Source organism: Carassius carassius, chromosome 38 (assembly GCF_963082965.1).
Source record: "Carassius carassius chromosome 38, fCarCar2.1, whole genome shotgun sequence".
Taxonomy (NCBI): domain Eukaryota; kingdom Metazoa; phylum Chordata; class Actinopteri; order Cypriniformes; family Cyprinidae; genus Carassius; species Carassius carassius.
In genome coordinates, this window is record NC_081792.1 from 26,713,699 (window position 1) to 26,736,569 (window position 22,871).

At 39.2% G+C, this 22,871-nt stretch overlaps 1 protein-coding gene across 10 annotated transcripts in view; it reads left to right on the top strand.

Annotated features, from left to right (window-relative positions):
- The first annotated feature begins 944 nt into the window (after nt 1–944).
- Nucleotides 945–22,871, top strand: part of LOC132119677 (calmodulin-binding transcription activator 1-like) — a 304,884-nt gene continuing 282,957 nt past the window's right edge. For 9 of the 10 annotated variants that reach the window (XM_059529841.1, XM_059529842.1, XM_059529843.1 and 6 more), the window contains exons 1-2: nt 945–1,090; nt 4,717–4,818. In XM_059529841.1, coding sequence (XP_059385824.1) covers nt 1,066–1,090; nt 4,717–4,818 — 127 coding nt within the window. In that variant the 5' untranslated portion in view covers nt 945–1,065. The remainder of the gene's footprint in view (nt 1,091–4,716; nt 4,819–22,871) is intronic. The other variant, XM_059529847.1, reaches the window with a different exon arrangement.

The following is a 22,871-nucleotide window of genomic DNA, read 5'->3' on the forward strand; positions in this document are numbered from 1 at the left end:
GGTTTAGTTTTGCACCGTTGTTAACCACATGACTGTGGCATGTGTCTTTCTATGTAGTCTCTCAATAATATTGTAATAATTCTGTCATGGATAATAAGGGTTTGTATTTTTTTTACATGCATTTTATTCTTATTTTATTATTCTGTAGTTCAACTAACATTCGTAGTGTAACTACATGTTGGGTTGTTGTGCGTGATTTGGCTTTATTTGGGAAAACGGCAGACCGACTCTTATAACGTGGTCGATGAGTGGAGCTGTTCTTTCAGCACCATCTCCTTCAGCACCCACGAGTGGACAGCGCTTAAGAACGAGTCTGGAGCCTCCACGCACGACCTGGAGCATCTTTTCCAGATGGCTCCATATTTATAATTATTATTCTATTGCGTCTCTGCTGTCTTGCAACACTAACCTTTCAGAGGAAAGCCTTCATCGTCTCTTTGCTTAGGTCCATGCCATTATGGTTTCACAATCTTCTTCAGTACGAGTGGCAGATTAACGACTCTAACATGACTGTTAGCATCTAATTATATGACGCAGTGGGGCATGTTATTAGTACTTAGACTGCTGGACACGTATCTCGATTAGCATTGTTATAAAATAGTTTTTTTACTGTCACGACACTCGTGGGGTCAGAACGGATATGGGTGTCTGCCAAGCATGCATTCATAAACATTCGTCGCATAGACTTAAATATATGAAAAGCTAAATGTGTGGATTATATGTATATTGCAGTCCTAAGGTTTTCCCCTAAGTCTGATACAAAAAAAAAAAAAAAAAAAACCTTATTGGTCGCTGCTTTGTTAGGTGTCTCCTGTATAAAACCAATTCACCAATGGCGTGGAAGAGAAGGATAAAAGGAGGATATTAATCTCGCAAATTCATGAAGCATCACGAATACACTATTGTCATTTATGGCACTTTGCGGCCAGTAGCTAACGCGTATTCACGCACGCGCCTCCCGCCTCCTCTAGCCGTGTCCTCGCCGTGAACGCGCGTGGTACCCCCCCCCCCCCCCCCCTCGGTCGCTAGGAGGAGGAGGAGGAGGATGTGGCGCGCGGAGGGGAAATGGCTGCCGAAAACAAGCCGGAAGGTAAGAGAGAAATAACAAGATTATTATTTTTCATGTCGCAGCTTTATCATCGTTAAGCTCCAGATGATCAAGGTCAGGATAGGGATGCGCAGCGGAGAAAGTCACTGACATTTTCGCTCAGCTTGTGTTTGTCACGAAATGGCAAAAAAAGCTGAAGCGCTGATGGGATTAGCCATCTCTGATACGGCTATTAAAATAACGGGAACTGAGTTAGGTAATCACGGGTTACGTTCATTACGCGACTCCTTTCATCTCAAAGCACAGAGATTTTTCAAAGTCACACGCATTTAAGTCAAGCCGAGCCACAGCCTTCGTGAGATGAAGAGAAACATGTTGTTGTTTTTTCTTGTAACTGAGACGCGCACAAGAGCGCATCAGTCGAAATGAACGCGTGAAATGACTCGCGTTTGGTTTAGAGTGGGATTCCTCCACACTGCATCCACGTTCCCTGTGGGATGACAAACAAGCGAGCTCCGTGAAGTCAAACGCGGTCAACTACTTCATTTTTCTTTCGTATTGAGCAGGGCGACGCTTTTAACTCCGAAAGCGATAAATGCAGATTTATGGTGATGCTCTAAAACGTGATTGATTTCTTTCCACCCCACCAGAACCCCCCTTACAGTGCCTGAACCCACCGACAGCTGCTCGATATGCTTCAGTCTTGTGTGAGATATTTTCCCAGAACGGTGACTGTTTGGGCGCTGCTGTTTTGAAGCTGTCAGCAGTTATCTTCTTAGATAATAACATATTTTTAAACTGGATTGGAACGGACGCTGGGAAAATTGAAGAGGAATTTTAATGAGGCAGCAAAATGAAAGGTACGTCTCTCCTCTGCTAAAAGCGATGCTCGGCAACTAAAATCAAGTTCATGCTCTCGCTATTCGCTAGAATTTGCTTTGTATGTAATTACAACTTGATTTTTCTATCTATATGGACGTAACTTAAAGTTCACTTTCTTTACATCAACGGAGTGCGCCTTGTAGATCATTCTTTGAGGATGCTTTTAATGTTTACATTACGTCTTAATGAAATTCCTTCAGACTAAAATACATGTATTTTTAAAAATAATATTAATATAACGGATTTGATGGAAGATGTAAATAATTCAGATCACATTTAAGATTCACAAGACGCTCCCTCGACTTCCAAATGATCATTTTCAGTTTACTTTGATCCATTTTGGAAAACTGCTTTTTTATAGGGACCAGATGAATTCTCAGACATTAGTTTATGTAGCATCATGGGTAGAAAATGCTGATTGTTCATAAATGTTGAAAAACTAGGTCTTGGATAGCTTAAAATAACAACCATGAGTTTGTCAACATTTAATTATTTATTCAGCTTTTTTTTTCCTCTCTTCTAAATCAAGGCAGTCAAGCAAGTTTTGGTCTAAAACAGCCAAAAGGTGGTGCTATTGAGCTGTACAAATCAATACCCCCCCCCCCCCAAACCCCCCTAACACACACACTTTACACACATTCGAACTAAGCGTGATAACTAAGCTTGCCTATTGAAGAATTCCATCAAAGTGATGAAGTTGCTCTCTTTGATTTGGGAGAGCTCATGGAGTGTCTGTGTGGGACAGTAGTGTGCACATGTGCTGTTCTCTAGTGAACTATAGAATTGTCTTCTAGAAAATATTAATGACACACTACTTCGGATCTATAAGCTTTAGAACGGTTGTGTTTCCTGGTTTTTGGTGGATATCTTCATTTTTGCTATTGCCGAGAGATGACCTGGCCAGAAAAAGGTATTACCTTTCCTTGTTTCATCATGCATGTTTATCTGTGCAAGTCTAGTCAGGTAACACTTTGCTCTTGCTCTACTTCTTAGAAAGAAAAATGTGTCATAATGTAATGTAAGTTTGGGGACAGAAGGATTCTAGGCTATTTTTACCCATTTGAGCTGCCACAGAACAGGGGAAAACATTGCCTCTTTTGACCTATACAGCCTAAAACTGTGTCACGCATTTGTATCTGACAGTCTTTGCTCTTGCCAGCTTCCTGGATCACTTCTATTCTCTTCCTCCACACAGGAAGCGTATCCTCCAGTGGCTCTTGCCAACACAATGATGGCTTTTTATATACAAAGTTTGCACCTCTCACTACCCCATCAGCTTTTAGATGTTTTGAAAGTCATGTTGTGGAATATTTATTTGTGTAGAAAGTGAATGAGCATCTCTTTCTCCATCTTTCTCCATGGTTATTTTGTATTTTACTCACATACATGCTTTAACTTACCTGTTTTTTGCCAAGAACCTCAGTCTGTTTAAGCTCAATTGTACATATTTGGGTGCTCATCAGATGTCAGTTTATCAGAAAATAATGTTTCACTGTGTGGTTTTGCTTAAAAGTAAACTTCTGGGGTTTCCTGATCAGTTTGGCAATGCATTAAAAAAATACAACTGATACTACTGGCTGTTCAGATTGGGTTGTGTAGAATTTATCTAGCCTCTCTGATGTTTTGCCTGACTAAATTAGCACAGTAAGCTGAGTTTTTTGTTGCTGTGTCACCCACTTTTACTTTTTCTGTCTGAAGAAGTTTCATTTGACTTGATAGACCCTTTCTAAATTATTGACTGTATGGAATGATTAGTCAACTAGAAGGAGAGGACACAAAGTGTCTAGTTTACCAGTGCTTCCGGTACTAAATCCTTGGCCATCATTGTTAGTGTAAATTTGAAAATCAACTGCTATGTTAACCAATGTTTACTGTAGGTGACAACAGGGGGAAATTATAGAGTTGGATGGTTTAGCTATTTAGATTTTTGTTCCAGTAATTTGCATGTGTTTTATGTCTCTTTGTATGTGTTCCGTAAAGTGCCAGACTTTGCTGTTTGCTTAAAGGCATAGTTCACCAAAAAAAGGAAATAATAATAACAATTTACTCACCCTCATGGCATTCTGAATGTGACTTGATTTCGTCTGTGGAATATTTAAAAAAAGACATTTTGCAAAATGTCTGAAACTACATGGTTTTTTCCCTATAATGAAAATGAATCAATGGTAACAAAAATATTTGGTTACCAACATTTTTTTTTCATTTATTTCAGAGTATGAGAAACAGTTTTGACTGACTTGAGGCTGGGAAATGGATAAATGGATGGAGTTTTGGATGAATTATCCAATTAATGAGCAGGGTGTTTATTCTTAGTTTCACTCTAATGTTGTGCATCCATGCTCAAAAGCACTTTTTTTCCCCTGCCAAGTGCATTTTAGAATCCACTAAGCCACAGAAATTAGTAGAACCACATCATGGTATGATTCAACGTGTAGATTTAGCTCCTCGCCAGCCTAGTTGATTGCACACCTATGTACATCTTGCATGCAATACATGGATGTTGGAAAATCTCCCATAGATTCACAGAGCCAAGTGTGATGGCAGATATTTTTCTTGCACTTAAAATGAACCCAAAATGAGCTTTTGACTTCTAGTGCATGAACCTATCAGTCAGAGCAGGGCAAAACTTTAGCGCAACGTCATATCATAATATGCCGGGATCATTCAGAAGGCGCAAATAAAAGCATTTAATGACCTCTGCATGAATACAATTTAGAGGACTTTGTACTTTTGTACCCACAGACCTTCTCCCCTCACTGTTCCCTCCCCCACTGTGTCCCCTGTAGGACTGAAGAAAATACGTAATCCGGATCGAATGTACAGAACCGCTGTCGGTTACACTGGCCATGTTCCTCCTAAGAGTGTCAGCGATGACACAGACAACAACAGTAAGAGAGCTGGCTTCCTTTTCTACTGCATCCCTCAAAACATGACAATGTTATGAAGTGCTGTTCATCTTTTCTGCCCATTCGTTTACATACTGTATAATCTCATTCCCGCAGCTGGTATAGTTCATCAAGAGTGTTTTTATAGTATTACCAGAGCCCAAACCAGAGAAAGATCAAATTATTACAACTCTCTAGAGCATATGATCTAAAACCTTGCTTTCAGCACAATAATGGTTGTTTTCCTGGTGTGTTTACCAGGTTCAAGAGCTTAGCAAATTCTATCAAAGCAATTTGTAATAAGACAGCGTTCAGCTAGCAGGTGACTTTTAGTGCAGGGAGTCGGGAGGGAGAGGCCGTTCTTGATAGATCAGCTTAAAAAAGGCCAACGTCTCATTTTCATTCAGCTCCATTACTGATGATGTTTATTCATGCATGGCCGTGTTGCTCCGGAACGAGCAGCATATTTTTGGAAGCAGCAGCTCGTTGTCATGGCTAATCAATGCATGGCGCTCTTTGAGCAGAGCCCAGGCGTTGGCTTGCGTGGGTGGGGATGAGGGTGTGTTCACCTCCTGATTCCCCATTGTAGAGTTCTTGTTGTGCTTCTCCCTCTCTCCAGTCATTCTCAGTGATTTCACTAAGTGATCAAGGCTGTTTCGAAGAGACACTCACTTAATGAAGACACTCCGACATGGACAAGTGGCAGAAGTTCTGCTGCCCAGTTGTAGCAGGCTAACATCATTATTAGCTGCTGGAGGGATATACGTCTCAGCCATGTCTAGTCACGTTAGTGGTTTAACAGTAGCATTAAGGGCTTAAGTCACTCTTTGGTAATCCTTTGATTAGGTAACATGTTGATTTTCAAAAGAAATGGGCCTCTGGTTCTTATTACGCAGGAGCAGACGTTGCTTGTGAGCCTTGAATCCCTGGACATGTCGAAATGTGAGGATAAAAGGAGATCCAGTCCAGACAGCCCTCTTCATGGACCCCATTTCAGCCTTATTCTTTTGCTTTATTGAGCCAAGAAAAGCTTTGGGAGCCAACTGGGAGAGAACCAGAATGTCAAAGTAAGCTAATTGGGAGGAATCCAGGTCTGCTGCACCCCCCCCCCCCATCATCTTCCCTATTGTCCAGTGTAGCCTTTTTTACTCCACCAGTGGAAATCCCCAGATGAACTACACCCACTTATTAAGGCAGCCACATTGCACATCACCCAGTCTCTTTAGAATATGTGTAAATGTGCCGTTTTTTTTTTTTAATTCTTTTAGTGTGTGTTCAGTTCATGAGTGTTGTGGTATCACATGAATTTGCAGATTTTTTTTCATGGTGTTGCATATTTTCTGGGACAAGAGTCACTAGACAAGAAGCAGTTAGCCTCGGGAGACCCAAGGAGAATCATCCATTGACTTACTTCAGTGGAAGGATGACAGTGCATTAATTTCCCTTCTTGTCACAAACGCAGTAATCCGTGTCTTCAGTGTTTTATCAGCCAAGGCTTTATTAAAAACAACAACAACAACAACAACAAAAAACCACCCTAGCAATTAACAGAGAAGTTGCTGCTGTACAGATCTTGTTTAAATTGGCTAAGATCAAATTTAATTGAGATCCTGCAAATAATGAGAGGTTTTGTTCTTGTTGTAGAGATGCAAACAGTTGACTGAACTGCTCAACCAAAGAAGAGAACAGAGAGAGATTCTGGTCTCCTGGGATGCCCAGACACGAAAGTGAGGTTATCGCAGAATCAGCCTCCTGTCTTGGAGGAGTTTGAGCTCTTTGCTTGTGTAACATCTCTCGCTATCAAAACAGTTGGCGGTAATTGTGCCAAGCGCTAGCGTAACGGGCGTCCGGTGACGCTCCACTTGGCGGATGATTATGTCACTCTTCATAAGAACCATGCCTCATCCGTGTTTGCCAGCGCACATTTGCTTTACTTGTCTTAGGGAGTAAGTCATGACCAAGCCAGTGCTTTCTTTTAGGTCCAGCTGGTTTAAATGGAGCTGACCTTCTTGTTTATGAAGACCAGTGACAAAATCGCACCTAGATTGTAAGGGGTTGCAGGCCAGAAAAGAAGACCAAATTGTTTGCCAGAACTCTAAAGTGCATTTTGTATGCATAGCTCAACTCTTTATCCATTTGTATTCATACACTCATTTGCATGATTGAGTCCATGTGTATTTGAGCATTCTCATATCCTCTGTCTTGTTTATATCTCTGAATGCCTTTCGTTAGTCAGTGTTGCATGGATTTGCATGTTGGTTTTATGCGTCCAGGTGTAAGAAAATGGTTCAAGCTGGTGTTTGCCAATTTGTGTGCTGTTTATAGGACCTGCTTGTGTTTTATAATTCATGTCAGAAGCATATGTTTTGTTATCACTTCATTTATAATATGCCTCAGAATGGTAAGCGTGTTGGAGTGTATTATTACATATTTGCATATTTTCATGTGAATATTTATATTGTGTTTCTGTAGAAACAGTAGGCTCAGTAATTTTTAAATCAAAGATGTATTGTATTATTAAAACCTACTGTATGTCAATCTTGTGCACAGTCAGTGACCTAAATATAGATGGTAATATTAGACTGAATAGGCATTTGAAATAAACATTGAATAAATATCCGTTAGCTCTATAAAGTTCTGTGCAGCATTATTCAGATTATTTTAAGAACCAGATTCACAAAACATTTTTTTTTTCAAAATATTAATTCCAGATTATTTAATTATTTTCTTGCTTTCTAATTTAAGAACATTATTACAAGAATACGTTATATGATTTTTAAAGAAAATTACAGAAAGTGAAGAAAATTCAGTTTAATTCCCTTAAGAATTTTTGTTTATACATCCCTTGGACTTTTACCAGAGGAATTAATGAACTAACAAAAAACGACAAGCGTGAGTAGTTGCAGCTTTCCAAAATCCATCAAAACACCGCTCCAACATGGAGAGGTGACATTAATTCTGCTTTTTAATGTGTAAAAAGCACAGAAAAGCTTTGCATTTTTAGAACCTCTTATCTATAAACAATCTTCATTAGCCAAATGCCAGATAGCTATCTGGCGAATGATCTATTGAATGGCGCAGATGTGGCCGCTGATAGTGATGAAGGCCCGGAGCCAGTGAGGAGCTGTAGTATTAAGCAGAACAATAGAGCAATCACTTCTTTGATTGGTATTGATCTTGGAGCAGGAAGGGCGAGTGAAATTGAAACTGACCAGTTGGACCCAGATCCCATTTAAATCAGAAAAGGTGGTAAAACAGCGTGCCAAATGATGTCATGGCTCTGGCCGGACACAAGTTTCCTTTAATGGCTTTAGGACGGCACATTATTCTCTGTTAAGAGGAAATGTGAATCATTGTCAGGCCGTTTCCCTGTGGGGGGGGAGATAGATTTGTCATCCTCCCTTTTCGTTCTTATATCCTCATCTTCCCTTCTTTATGTCCACTCTGTCACTGTAGCTTTTATGATGAGGATCATGATCACACAATCATCCTGTCAAAAAGCTTTATATGAGTGTTATTAGCTGTGACTAAGCATTGCATAAAATGTGGTCCAGAGTTGATCAGAATTCAGTCAACATCATCCTTGGTGCTAGTGAAACACAAATAACGGGGAAAAAAGGGAAGTGAGTAAAGAAAAGGTATCTTATCATTATGGCACAAAAGCAAAAGGACACTATCGATTCCAGATCTGTTTTTGTTAGCCGTCTTTATCCCATCCTAAAAAAAGCTTTGCGCCTTTCTCTGAAGCGATGCTTGCTCAAGCTGCCATGACAGATACAGTAAAACAGCTCTTCACTGCCAGGCCTTTTAAAGATGAGCCGTTAAACCCCAGATCAGCACCAAGATTCGCATTTTCTCGCTCAAAGGGGTTCGAGGAGGAGGACCGGTGCCGGGGGTCACGGCAGCCCTCCTTCTCAACTTTTCCTCAGATTCGCAGAAGAATCTCTCCAGGCCCCCTGCTTTAAAGCGTTCACACTGCAGACTCTCTCTGGATGAGGCCTGGCTCTGAGCTCCGTGACCTTGAGGTGCTTCAGTAGATGCTAAATCAGTTTGACTGACATGGTCCAACCCTTTAAGTCATTGCTAATTCAATCGAAATTTCATTGCATACAGAAAAAGATCTCGCCTCTCATACACACAGCAGAATGTGACATTTTATCTGCTGGTGGATTTATTAACTACAGTTAGTCTGAGGTTGATTTAGCCCAAAGGAGTCTAGCTCTGTTTTTGGGGGGGTCAAAGAGTCAGAAAGAGATGCTCTTGGTTAGGGCTGGGCAGTACATAGAATAAGATTTCAATTAATTTTGCTGACGATATAAAACTAGGGAATATTTTAGTAAAGTTACGTAAGCCAATTTCAAATCCTTTTTTGATGGAGATAGACCGCTGCTTGCAGACTCTTCCATGGGTATATGGCCAAGTACTCTGTAAAAAGTATCAAATGTTTATTTTTACTCACTGATGAGCATGCAAACGAAATGGCATTACTCAATATCAAGTTTTTCTTCATCAAACACAATATAAATAGAGATTAATTTCACGGTATTTACAAATTTATGGATTATAATGGGTGTTTTTGCAAAAGAGCAGGGCTCAGTCAGGGAAGTCGTGCTGAAGTGATTGACAGCTTCAGTGATTATAAAGGAAGCTCTCTTTGCTCGCTTTGTAACCCATTCACAATTTGAATGAAAGTTTTATTTCACTTGCTACTATGTAGCTACACACTGCAAAGTTTCTGGATTGACAACTCTGTTACAACAATCACAACTTTTTGTAGGAAGACTGTGCATTTTGTATCGTTTTCATATTTTTATATTGGTACCTTTTTTGTAAAAAGCAGTAAATCATCACTATATTGTTTAACCTAGGGCTGGATGATATGGCCAAAATAATTATCACGAGGACATTTTTCATATCAGTTGATTGAGATAATTATCACAAATAAAATTTACATTTTTATTTAAGTTTAAAGGGAGATTTTTGCTCCTAAGTGAAATTTGTAGAAAGATTTTTTATTAAAACCATTTGTCTACCATAGTATTGTACATTTTGATTATTCAATTCAATTCAAGTTTATTTGTATAGCGCTTTTTACAATACAAATCGTTACAAAGCAACTTTACAGAAAATTATGTTTCTACAATATTTAGTAGTAGCTAGTAGTTTGTGCACGTTTGACAGGATTTTAGAAAAATAAAAATAATAATAATAATACAAGACGTAGTCAGCTAGATGATGAACTATCAATATTATTAATTAATAGTAATTATATGATGCAGTCACACATGTAGCAATAATTGTTAGTTCTGTTTGTTGATTCAAGGTTAGGATCATCTGGGGTCCTCTGAGGGTCAGCATCATCTCTTCTCAGGTGTTCTGGATCCAGACTGGAGCTTGTGTAAATCCTAGTTACCACGGGATGTAAATCCCGTGGCAAAACATAGAAACAAGATAGAGACATCATTAGCATAGCTGCTGATCCAACAAAGTAAAATTAGTTTAACCCAAGCTAAAGAATAAAAATGCAGATGCAACTACACTCACAATTTAAGAGATACATTATTCGAATGCTTGGCGAAAGAGATGCGTTTTTAATCTAGATTTAAACAGAGAGAGTGTGTCTGAACCCCGAACATTATCAGGAAGGCTATTCCAGAGTTTGGGAGCCAAATGTGAAAAAGCTCTACCTCCTTTAGTGGACTTTGCTATCCTAGGAACTACCAAAAGTCCAGCGTTTTGTGACCTTAGGGTGCGTGATGGGTTGTAGCGTGGTAGAAGGCTAGTTAGGTACGCAGGAGCTAAACCATTTAAGGCCTTATAGGTAAGTAATGATAATTTGTAACAGATACGGAACTTAATAGGTAGCCAGTGCAGAGACTGTAAAATTGGGGTAATATGATCATATTTTCTTGACCTGGTAAGGACTCTAGCTGCTGCATTTTGGACTACCTGTAGCTTGTTTATTGACGAAGCAGGACAACCACCTAGAAGTGCATTACAATAGTCCAGTCTAGAGGTCATGAATGCATGAACTAGCTTTTCTGCATCAGAAACAGATAACATGTTTCGTAGCTTGGCAATGTTTCTAAGATGGAAGAATGCAGTTTTTGTAACATTGGAAATATGATTTTCAAAAGACAAATTGCTGTCTAATATAACACCCAGATTTCTGACTGTAGAGGAAGTAACAGTACATCCGTCTAGTTGCAGATTGTAATCTACAAGATTCTGTGTGGTGTTTTTTTGGTCCAATAATTAATATCTCTGTCTTATCCGAATTTAATTGGAGAAAATTATTTGTCATCCAATCTTTTACATTTTTAACACACTCTGTTAGCTTAGATAATTGGGAAGTTTCATCTGGTCTCGTTGAAATATATAGCTGAGTATCATCAGCATAACAGTGGAAGCTTATTCCGTATTTTCTAATAATATTACCAAGGGGCAACATGTATATTGAAAATAGAAGGGGACCTAGGACGGATCCTTGTGGCACTCCATATTTTACTGATGATAAATGAGATGACACCCCATTTAAGTAAACAAAATGGTAGCGATCGGACAGGTAGGATCTAAACCATCTTAGAGCCTGCCCTTGAATACCTGTATAGTTTTGTAATCGATCTATGAGTATGTCATGATCTATGGTGTCGAACGCAGCACTAAGATCAAGTAAGACTAGAAATGAGATGCAGCCTTGATCTGACGCAAGAAGCAGGTCATTTGTAATTTTAACAAGTGCAGTTTCTGTGCTATGGTGGGGCCTAAAACCTGACTGAAATTCTTCATACAGATCATTTTTATGCAGGAAGGTGCTCAATTGAGCAGACACAACTTTTTCTAAAATTTTAGACATAAATGGAAGATTTGAAATAGGCCTATAATTTGCCAGTACACTAGGATCTAGTTTTGGTTTCTTAATAAGAGGCTTGATAACCGCCAGCTTGAATGGTTTTGGGACGTGACCTAAAGATAACGACGAGTTAATGATATTGAGAAGCGGTTCTTCGGCTACAGGTAACAGCTCTTTTAGTAATTTAGTGGGTACAGGATCTAATAAACATGTTGTTGGTTTAGATACAGTGATAAGTTTATTTAGCTCTTCCTGTCCTATATTTGTAAAGCACTGCAGTTTATCTTTGGGTGCGATGGATGAAACTGAAGTGTTAGACGCTGTAGAATCTACATTCGCTATTGTATTTCTAATGTTATCTATTTTATCAGTGAAGAAATTCATAAAGTCATTACTATTTAACGTTGGTGGAATATTTGAATCAGGTGGCGTCTGGTAATTTGTTAATTTAGCCACTGTGCTAAATAAAAACCTTGGATTGTTTTGGTTATTTTCAATGAGTTTGTGGATATGCTCTGCCCTAGCAGTTTTTAGAGCCTGTCTATAGCTGGACATACTGTTTTTCCATGCAATTTTAAAAACTTCCAAGTTAGTTTTTCTCCATTTGCGTTCAAGACTACGAGTTACTTTCTTGAGAAAGTGAGTATTACTGTTATACCATGGCACAGTACGTTTTTCTCTAACCTTTTTCAATTTGATGGGGGCAACAGCTTCTAATGTATTAGAGAAAATAGTGCCCATGTTGTCAGTAATTTCGTCTAATTCATGTGTATTTTTGGGTACAAATAGCAGTTGAGATAGATCAGGCAGGTTATTTGCGAATCTGTCTTTGGTGGCTGGAACAATAGTTCTGCCCAGACGGTAACGCTGAGACATATAGTTAATATCAGTTATACGCAGCATGCACGATACAAGGAAATGGTCTGTAATATCATCACATTGGGGTACAATATCTATAGCAGTAAGATCGATTCCATGCGATATAATTAGATCTAGTGTATGATTAAAACGATGAGTGGGCCCGGTGACATTTTGCTTGACTCCAAAGGAGTTTATTAGGTCAGTAAACGCAAGTCCTAATGTATCATTTGCATTATCAACGTGAATATTAAAATCTCCCATGATTAGCGCCTTATCAACTGTAACTAGAAGGTCTGAGAGGAAATCTGCAAATTCTTTTAGGAATTCTGTATACGGCCCTGGTGGTCTATACAGAGTAGCCAGAGCAAGAGATACATTAGATTTCTTTTGCATGTCTGACAGTGTAACATTTAGCAGAAGTATTTCAAAAGAGTTAAACCTGTATCCTGTTTTCTGGGTAACATTGAGAATATCACTATATATTGTTGCAACACCTCCTCCACGACCAGTCTGACGGGGCTCATGCTTATAACAGTAGTTTGGTGGAGTAGACTCATTTAGACCAAAATAATCATTTGGTTTTAGCCAGGTTTCAGTCAAGCAGAGTACATCAAAACTATTTTCTGTGATCATTTCATTTACAATAACTGCTTTGGGTGTGAGTGATCTAATATTTATGAGCCCAAACTTTAAAAATTGTTTTTGTTCATTTACTTTACATTTTTCTGGTTTAATTACGATAAGATTTTTTCTAGATCCTACATTATATTTTGACCTCACTATCCGGGGAACAGACACAGTCTTAATAGTTTTTACAGCACAAGTACTTTTATCATTTAAGCGGGTGGAACAAAACTCATCATAATAGTTATTAGAGAATTGTCTTACTAGTCACATGGAGCGAAGTGTCCTGGAGATGTTGTCAGAGAGCAGCTCCGCTCCGATTCTGCTGGGGTGTAATCCATCAGCGCGAAACAGCCTAGGACGCTCCCAGAAAAGATTCCAATTATTAACAAATAGCAGTTTCTGTTCTTTACACCATGACAACAACCATTCATTTAAAGCAAAAAGTCTACTGAACCTTTCGTGTCCTCGTCGATACGTGGGCAGTGGTCCTGACACGACGATCGTCGCCGCGGGCGTCGTGCTGCGAACCGTCTCGATCAGGCTGCTGAAGTCCCTCTTCAGCGTCTCCGTCTGCCGCAGCGTGGTGTCGTTAACCCCGGCGTGAAGCACGACCGCTCTGGGGCTCTCGTCGACCTTCAGGATCGCGGGTATCTGCGCAGAAACATCGAGAACACGAGCACCAGGCAAACAATGAGTGTGCACTTTACCTTCGGCTAACGTAGCACTTACGTGTCGGACGATGGAGTCTCCGATGATCACAGCGTCGCGTCCTGTCTCGCGGAGGGGAGCGAAACGGTTCCGGATGGAGATGTCGAAGGCAGGAGGGGGAGAAGTCGTCGCCCGGGACCCGGCTCGCGTCCTCCGCTGTGGATGCACCCAGGGTCCGTGGTGTCCCGGCGTCGCAGTGAAGGACATCTGGGAAGATCGCGTCCTGGGTGCACCAGGCCTGTGCAGAGAAACACACGGAGTAGACGTGGTGGGACTGTTAACAGATCGCTGTATACTTACCCCGGACTTGTGAGCGTCAGCCCGGGATGATTCCAGCGCGGTTCTCTGCTCTCTCAGCTGGGCCTGCCTCACCTCCAGGTCGCGAATCTGCTTTCCCACGGCCTCGAGCTCGAGCTGCACAGAGTGGAGACATTCATCCGCCATTAAAGCAAGTAACAGTGAGTACAGCAGTGGTAATGTGTGTGAATAGAGTATTAGCAATGTTAGCGCAGTTAGCTGCAACCACGCCGCTGATGCTAACGGGCTAAAAGCTAATAGCGGACCCGGGAGATCAAAATAAAACTAGTGATAGCGAGGCGCTCTGATTGTTTTTGTTGTAGAATACAATAGAGGATATATTCACACGTTATATAAACGGAAACGATGATGTATACAATTGTTTTTTGAGTTAAAAATAGTCAATGAAAAGAATATAGTGACGGAGCTCAAACGCAGTACAGCCGCCAACAACAAACCTATTATGACAGTTAAAACCACACATATAGCACCTCAATACCATGGTAAAAATGTAACTGTGGTTTCTAGGTAGGCCTGTTTGTAATAAAAACTGTAATCTAAATATATGTAGTATAAATGTAAACTATAGCTTAATCACAAAAAAATACTGTAATTATGTACAATAATTCCTTTAATACATTTAATACGTCTACATTAATAATATAATAAAATTAGGGATGCACGATATTGGATTTTTTGCTGATATCCGATATGCGATAATTTTAAACTCATTTTAGCCGATAGCCAATACCGATATCTAATTTAAATTTTGGTTAGTTTTTAACTAGAAATTATTTGTTATAATTAAACAATAATAAAGTTATTTTATAATGACTCTCCATTGAAGATTTGAAAATAACTATAAATAAACTATATATTAATCACACTTCACATCTTTTAGAGCTCAAAATTGTTTAAAAATATATAATATATTACACATTAATGTCATGTCATGTTTGTGATTTTTTTTTTTTGTCATGTAAGCTTCTGACCTTTTTTAAATCAAAACAAACTCGTGATTTTATGGCATCAATTACTGCTTTTTTTAATCAGTAATTACTTAATATTATTGTGGATTTTGCTTCATTTTATTGGAAGTATTAGTAGTGCCCCCTATGGAATTAAAACCGTTTACTGAGTGGGCGTTAGGACCTGGGGGAGGCTGCCGCTGCATGTGCTATTACGGTTTACTCTATCATACACCAAATGCATTCTACGTACGTTGTACGTGCATACTCAGTGTAAATGTAGCGATCCAAAACAAATGCAGTTAATCTAATCATCATTCAGGCAAAGTTTGCTTCAAGAATGAGCCACACTGCTGATGTGATTTAATCGCTAGCACACCCTGAGCACATGTGAGTTAATGTATTCCTCTTATCGGCAAGACATATTGGCATAATTTTTCATATCGGCTTATGCCGATATTTACATTTAAAGCCATCATCGGCTGATTCTGATATTGGTCCAATAATATCATGCATCCCTAAATAAAAGTCAATATGAATATCCCACATTTCTTCCACAATATGATGGTGCAGTTAGTGTTTCTACTGTTTGTCAGCGCTGTTTCATCTGGCTTTAAACTAGTTTAAATTTCAGAGTCATTTGTGTTATTTGCTGAATTCAATCACTTCACACTGGATCTCACAGAGCTGTTTATTGGTTGTGTGACCGAGACTTATCAGAGAGTAAACGCATCTGCTATTGTTAGCTTGCGCTGTGCTACTGTTTGAGCTAGTGATGTGTCGTTCGTGAACGAATCGTTCTTTTTGAACGAATCTTTTAGGTGAACGAATCGTTCTCGTTCACATAATCCACTGACTCATATTTCTCGTTCACTGAAGTTCCTCCCTCCACAACAGCGCGGCGCTATTAGTAGCGCATGTGCAGCTCGGTGAACCGGGTAGTTGTGAACTGTTTCATCCTGTCAAAGAGTTACTCAACCTCGAGCCAATAGACTTCAAGTATGAGATGTGACTGAGCATGTGATTTGTTGAATGTAGTGAACGAATACGCCTTTCACTGAACGAGTTTCATGAGTCTGAACGAGATCCAGAGAATGAAATGACTGAACTGGTACCCATGTCGTTCGTGAACGAGTTGAATAATTTAGTACAGTACATCTCGTTCCTGAATGAAATGACTTAACTGGTACAATTCATATTCGTGAATGAGTTAAATGAACGGATACATGTCATTCGTGATTGAAATAAACTGGTACAAATCTCGTTCGTGAGCGAAATGAAAGAGAGTAAACCGGGTCAGTTGGCCATTTAGCATGTTAATCTCGCAAAATGCAAAGCGCAGTTATAGATACTGTGTGCACATATGCTTGTTTTTTTATATATTTAGCATACAGAACAGGACTCCACTTTTAATCCCCGATTTATGAATGTGAATATATAATATACGAACTGTCTGACCAAACAATTAAAATGCTAATTATGCAAGGAAACCTTGTGCTTTGTTCATCTGAACAACTTAATTACTTTATATATTGAATGCGACTATGCATACACTTTAATAAAGCCAAATAAATTTTTGTGACAAGTGAGTTCGTTGACTTAAAGGTCCTATGACATGAAAATGTCACTTTCTGAGGTTTTTTAACATTAATATGACTTCCCCTAGCATGTATGTGGTCCCCAAGTTTCTACAAATTTTAATCGGTGCAAATCGAGATTTTACTATCTTTCTCTGCCTTTGAGAAAATGGAAGCTCAAACGGGCTGATCTGGAATCTCCTCTTTGTGACGTTGTAAAGAGAAATGTTACCTCCCCTTTCTCTGCTTTGCCCGCCCAAATATTTACATATAATTCAGTCGCAATGTCAGCACAGGCGTTATAAACAGACTTTTATGATATGGATTCGACAGCACCGGCACAAACAGTGAGTAACAGTGTTCATTAACAGGTCAAGTTCACACAGACTTTCTTTTAGTTTCTCTTAGTAGCATGAAACAAATCTGTTATTTAAATTGTGATTTAACTACAGAGAGCGATCAAATAACGCTCCCTTTTTTTCGGAGCTGTCACACATACCGAGTATATATTATCTGCACTCTTGCCCAAACTGCCGTTACAATGAATGAAACTGTTATGCTGCACAACGGAGCTCTTACTGTATTAATGTGTTTGCTGTTAGTTGTGGTGAAAGCATTTTGTGAGAGAAAACGTGTTGCATTAATGACGAGATCACTGCATTCACGCGATAAACAGACTCTGTCTACTCAATGCTCATCACTGCAGCCTTTCATGTGATGGGACAAGATCGAAAAAATAATTATATAATAAACAAATCCATGATTCGTTAATCTCGACAGCTGTAGTATAAATGTGTTTATATATATATATATATATATATATATATATATATATATATATATATATATATATATATAATATATTTGAGAGGGGTCCACATGTAATACGCATTTCAAATGCAAAGATGTCAGCCAATCACAACAGTTGTCGTTTATTCGGAGTCTCACAGCAGACACGCCCCTTCAAACAGAGCATTCAAGCCAGAGGGCTATTATCAGGATATAAAAATGCTTTTTATTTCTAAATTTTAAATGTAAAAATCATACTAACAATATAAGTACACCTAAGGAAATATTAAAAAGCATTTAAAGAAAAGGAAATAATCCATGTCATGGGACCTTTGAAGGAGTCATACCCTCGTATTACCTTGGATACCTACTGCTGTATTATAGTCTTTCAGGCCCTTCTAAAAAAGAAAAGTGGAAAAAAATAAACACAGAGCTCCTCAGACCCTTATCTCTGTAGGCATTATTGTCTCGCGAGATCTGATGCGATATTTTGGCTGTCGTGGACGGTCATTATAATAATGCAAATGAGGGGCACGTTGATTGGTTGCAGGAAGGAGGGGGGTTGACACCGCAGGTAACGCTTTAGCATATCATTACAAACTGACATCATGGCGCAAGTTGTGAATGAACAAGACCGGCTTCCCGGCCAGTGTATAAGTATGAGGCGCCGTTTAGTGCTTAAATCAAACTTCATTCACGCACACATATGAAACACGCTTGCATATATACTAAGTACTAGTCACACATACATGTATATGAACTATCTACGCACATAAAGTTACTCATATGAGACGTGAGCACAGCACACACACACAAATATAAGACGTGAGCACACACACACACAAACTAGACGGGGCCTCATGTAAGCGTTAGGCAATAAATAAACAATAATCGAATTCATGATGATCTCAGTCATTTGTTTTTTGCAAAGTACGTTAGCAGCCATTCCCCATACCTCGAAGCTAATACTCCTGCCAGAGTTGTGCCTGGACGCGTTCATTGAACGATAATTCATGAACTCGTTCATGTTTTGGACTGAACTGAACGTACCGCATTACTGCCTGATGAACGTTACTGTGAAGTCGTTCATTCTGGTGTCTGTGAACGCCACGCTCTCTCAGTTTAACTTCGTTCAGTAGGATGCCAGATTTCTATAAAGCCTTCCAGGCGAAAACCCACCGTAAACCGGCCTTGATATGTAGCGGAAAAAACACCCAATCTGGCAACGCCAGACTCTCTTGTTCAAATTCGTTCATCAAAATGAACAAATCTTTTTTCTAGTCATTTCATTCATTTAAGGGGCTTTAAATGTTACTATTAACTGGCAAATTCCCCGAACACATCAACCTACGCAATCTTGATCATATTCTGAATTAAGAAATCATTATAATGCAGTCAAAAGTCCGTCTTTGCAGTTCGTTTACAGGGAACATAAATAATTACTTCACCTCCAGTCTTTCGTTTATTTGTCTAGTGACATACGCGATAGCATACAATAGCCGCATTAGCAGTTATGCTGTTTGTTACACACAGTAGAGCAATAAAAACACAGTCTTACCATTTCAATTGCAGGCAATTTTGTTGGAATGGCGCTTTTCCCAAGCTTCGATGCCAACTTCGCCTGATATTGCCCCAAATTTGTGAAGGATTTCGGCGTACAATGTTTAGCACAAACACATAATGATAAACCAGTGGAAGGGTTGAAGGAACCGCGTCATTAAAAATGAATTTAATCCACTGGTCTCTGATAGCTAGGTCCATTCTTGGTAGAGAAAACACATTTACATGTTGATTCTGGCAGTCAACCACAGAGCAACTCACGTGTGCACTAGTTCCAGCGTCTTTCTCGACTGAATATGAGGGGGAGAGGGGAAGGGCGAGCTTCCTGCTGCGGTGTCCATATATGGTATATCCTGCCCCGTCTAGACGGGGAAGAAATCAAAATCTCTATTTGAGTGCGCGTGCACGTGGGCTATTTTACAAACCCTGAGGTAAACAAACGCTTCACTTTTAAATATCGGCTTCCCGGCCAGTGTATAATCGTTAGGCAATCATAACATACATTGATTCTCGTGGAAAAGTGAAAATTGTGGGTCATGACTCCTTTAAGACATAACATATAAGACACTCTTTTTCGCCACCTGCTGGCATACTTTGTGCAATACGAAGAAATGGTCACTGAATGAATCAATGAACGAATCTGAACGAATCATTTTGGTGAACGAACTGAAAGTGAACGAATCTCTAGAAAGAATCATAATTTCCACCACTAGTTTGAGCCGAGTGGATAAATGGTCTGTGTAGAGCAGTTCAAATAAGTAGCGCAGTGTCTTTCCACTTTTGGCGCATAAACATTATATCAAACTTTTATAGAATTCTTGGTATTGTATAATTGAGGCTAATTATATCATGATAATTATTGTTTCAGTTTTAAATGGTTAATTTTGCAGAAAAAAATGATGCACTTTTTCTAACAGCAGCTGTTCTATTCATATCTATACAAAAAACCTTTAAAAAATAATTTAAATAACAAAAATATTTAAAATTGCCAACATTTGAGATTGTCCAGCCCTACTTTGTGTAGATCCCTCTTGTGCAGTTGCTTATCAAGCACAGCTGGTAATTTGTCAGGCAACCCTTAGCTTAATTCATCATCACAGCATGAACTTAATAATTCAGTTAAATGCATACATTCTCTTTGCAATCTAAGCATGTATCTGTTGTTTTTGCATTACGGTCTTCCTATTTGTGTTGTGTTTGACCAGACACTGTGGGTGTGACTCTCCAATGTCTGAATATTCACCTTTTGTCCCATGGAAATTAGCATATAGATAACTATACCACTGATTTCCATGCAGTGCACAAGTCCCTAGAGAGAGACATGGAGGATGCTTGTAGTGTGGAGGTTGGAATGCCAGCTTGGTAAAAGACCATGTCAACCCTGCTGCGTTCTTCTTTCTTATGCTGCCTTTCATATCAAAGCCTTTCCTCCTTTCACTTGAAAGTCAAAAGACTTCCCTCTTTCCCAGCCTGTCTTTAACTCATGTGGCAATAAAGCAGCCGAGGGAAGACCACTTGAAGAAAAGTTTACCAGTGCTACTGATGAATTAACATGCAGTCCCATCCTTCTCCCTGTCTGCTTGGAACTACTGCAATGAGCCCTTATTTCTGTCACATTAATTTTGTTTGAAAAAAATGGAGGAAAAAAGCTAAAATTTCCCCAGACACCCCCTTAATATCTGTACTGGGAGCTGTAAATGTTGATTTTCCCAGCATTTTTCAGTCTTTATTATACAAAGTTTTATAATTAACTGACACCTCATCTCACTAGAGGATTTGACTTTTTCCCCATGTTATTGTATATATTTTAAGGCAAAAAAAAAAAAAACATCAGTTGATGAGTAGCATCTATAGTGTGCTGGTTTGCAATTCATGTTTTCATATATATATATATATATATTATTATTAAAATTTTAATTTGAGATGCGCATGGCTATGAGATTTGATTTTCTGGAACATTTCTCACGAGCCAGATTGCGGTCCGTGGTGAAACATCTCTGTAATATGACAGATGGGCCAAAATCGGTCCATTAACAGAGGCGAAACGAGTGACGTAATTGATCTCCATAACATTCACTCCTTTAGATATTTGTTGTCTTTGCAGTTGTCCTTATTTGTTGTACAGGAAAAGCCCTAGATTTACTTGACATCCATTTGCGTCCATTCAAGCTAGTTTTTCTCGAATCTCTGCTCATGTCAGGATAGTTTAATGTGTTTCCTCCAAAGCCTACATTCTCCAAAATGGGATCAAAAAGTCATGGCCGACACTCCAGCAACCCTTGTGTAGGTTGGTGTCTGCCGTATGATGAGGTAGAGAGAAAATCAAATCTGTAAATGTCACCCTCTCCTTATTCAGACAGGCTCCAAATTTGCCTTCTGAAGCAGATTTGCCGCTCGCATAGCATTTGTCATTGCACCATTCTTAATTTGAAGAGTTTCTAAAAGAGCATTGGAAATGTACCCCCCACCATGATCTGAAGCAAAACTGCTTACTACAGGTGAAATGGCGTGCAGTGGAAAAGACAAATGCAAACAGAAAATACCCGTCAGAGCTGATAATTTAATGGAAAAAGAGACAGCTTTCATTAAAACGTGACATTGGGCTGATGAGCTGTGGAAAGTTTTTGTGTCCATTCTTTAACACTTTTTACACTGCAGTGGCAAAGCTCCATCTGTTTAGAGAACAGCCCATGTACGTGCACACGATAGATGCTTACAGAGTCATTAAAGAAGGCATATATGCGGTAATCCTCAGAGGGAACATACAGGAGGACGGACCTTCTTTGTGCTTGCCTTGGGTGAACAGAAATGTGGCTCTGCGGATTTAGAAGTACAGATCTCATTTTGCACAGTTAGCCCATTTTGCCATTTAGATCCGTCCGCTCAATTAAAACGCATTAATTATGGATGTGTGCGAGAAATGTCAAAACATTTCAGCAGGCACCTTTACAAACGATTATTCTTTATAAACCCTGTTTATCGGTTTACCTCTTCAGGATTGTATTGTGCCAAGAGGATTAAAAACTGAGAGGCCCACACACTGCGGTTGTGTTCATTAAAAAAATTCTGTCATTACTGAATTTAAAAAATAAATTGGATTAAAAAAAAAAGAATCTTTTGTATATTGCATGTGTTCTTGATATCAATCACTTTAAAAACACATAAACGCAGTAATGGGTAAAATACAGTTTTATTATAACCCATGCATTTCTAATTTCTATTTCTAAAATATGGATACCTTGTTTTGTCTGTCAAAAAATTTGAAAGTTTAGTTTTAAATGGCCCATGGTTTATCCATGCCTGGTTCTGACCAACTGTTTTATCACCTTAATGAATATATTGCAAAAACGATAAAGAGATCTGCCACATGTTTCAGCTCACATTTGTCATCTAAACACTATTAGTGAAAATAAAGCTGCTTTTCAGCCACTGCCTTTAGGGCTTTTCTCTCACCATCAGTGTCGTTGTTTTTATTGGGGTCACTTAAAGCTACATGCGGGATCTGTACAAACATGCTGCTTATTGACAGTGTGAGATCCCTCTGTGCCTTTGCGCCACTCAGCCGAAGTAACGTTCATCACTTCCTTCAGCATAGAACATTCTGTATTTAGTGACCTCCAGCACCTCCCGTCAAAGACTTCAGCCTGTCCATCACTTTATCCAAACTCACAGCTGCTGACATGGTGTATATGAGTTTCTGGAAAATTTAAAAGAGCTCTTTAGGGTGGGATGATAAAGAGGTAAGTTATAAAATACCTCTGTATCACTGGCTTAGGGGAGACTCTCTTATGCTTGACATTACTTTGAAGGGCAGTT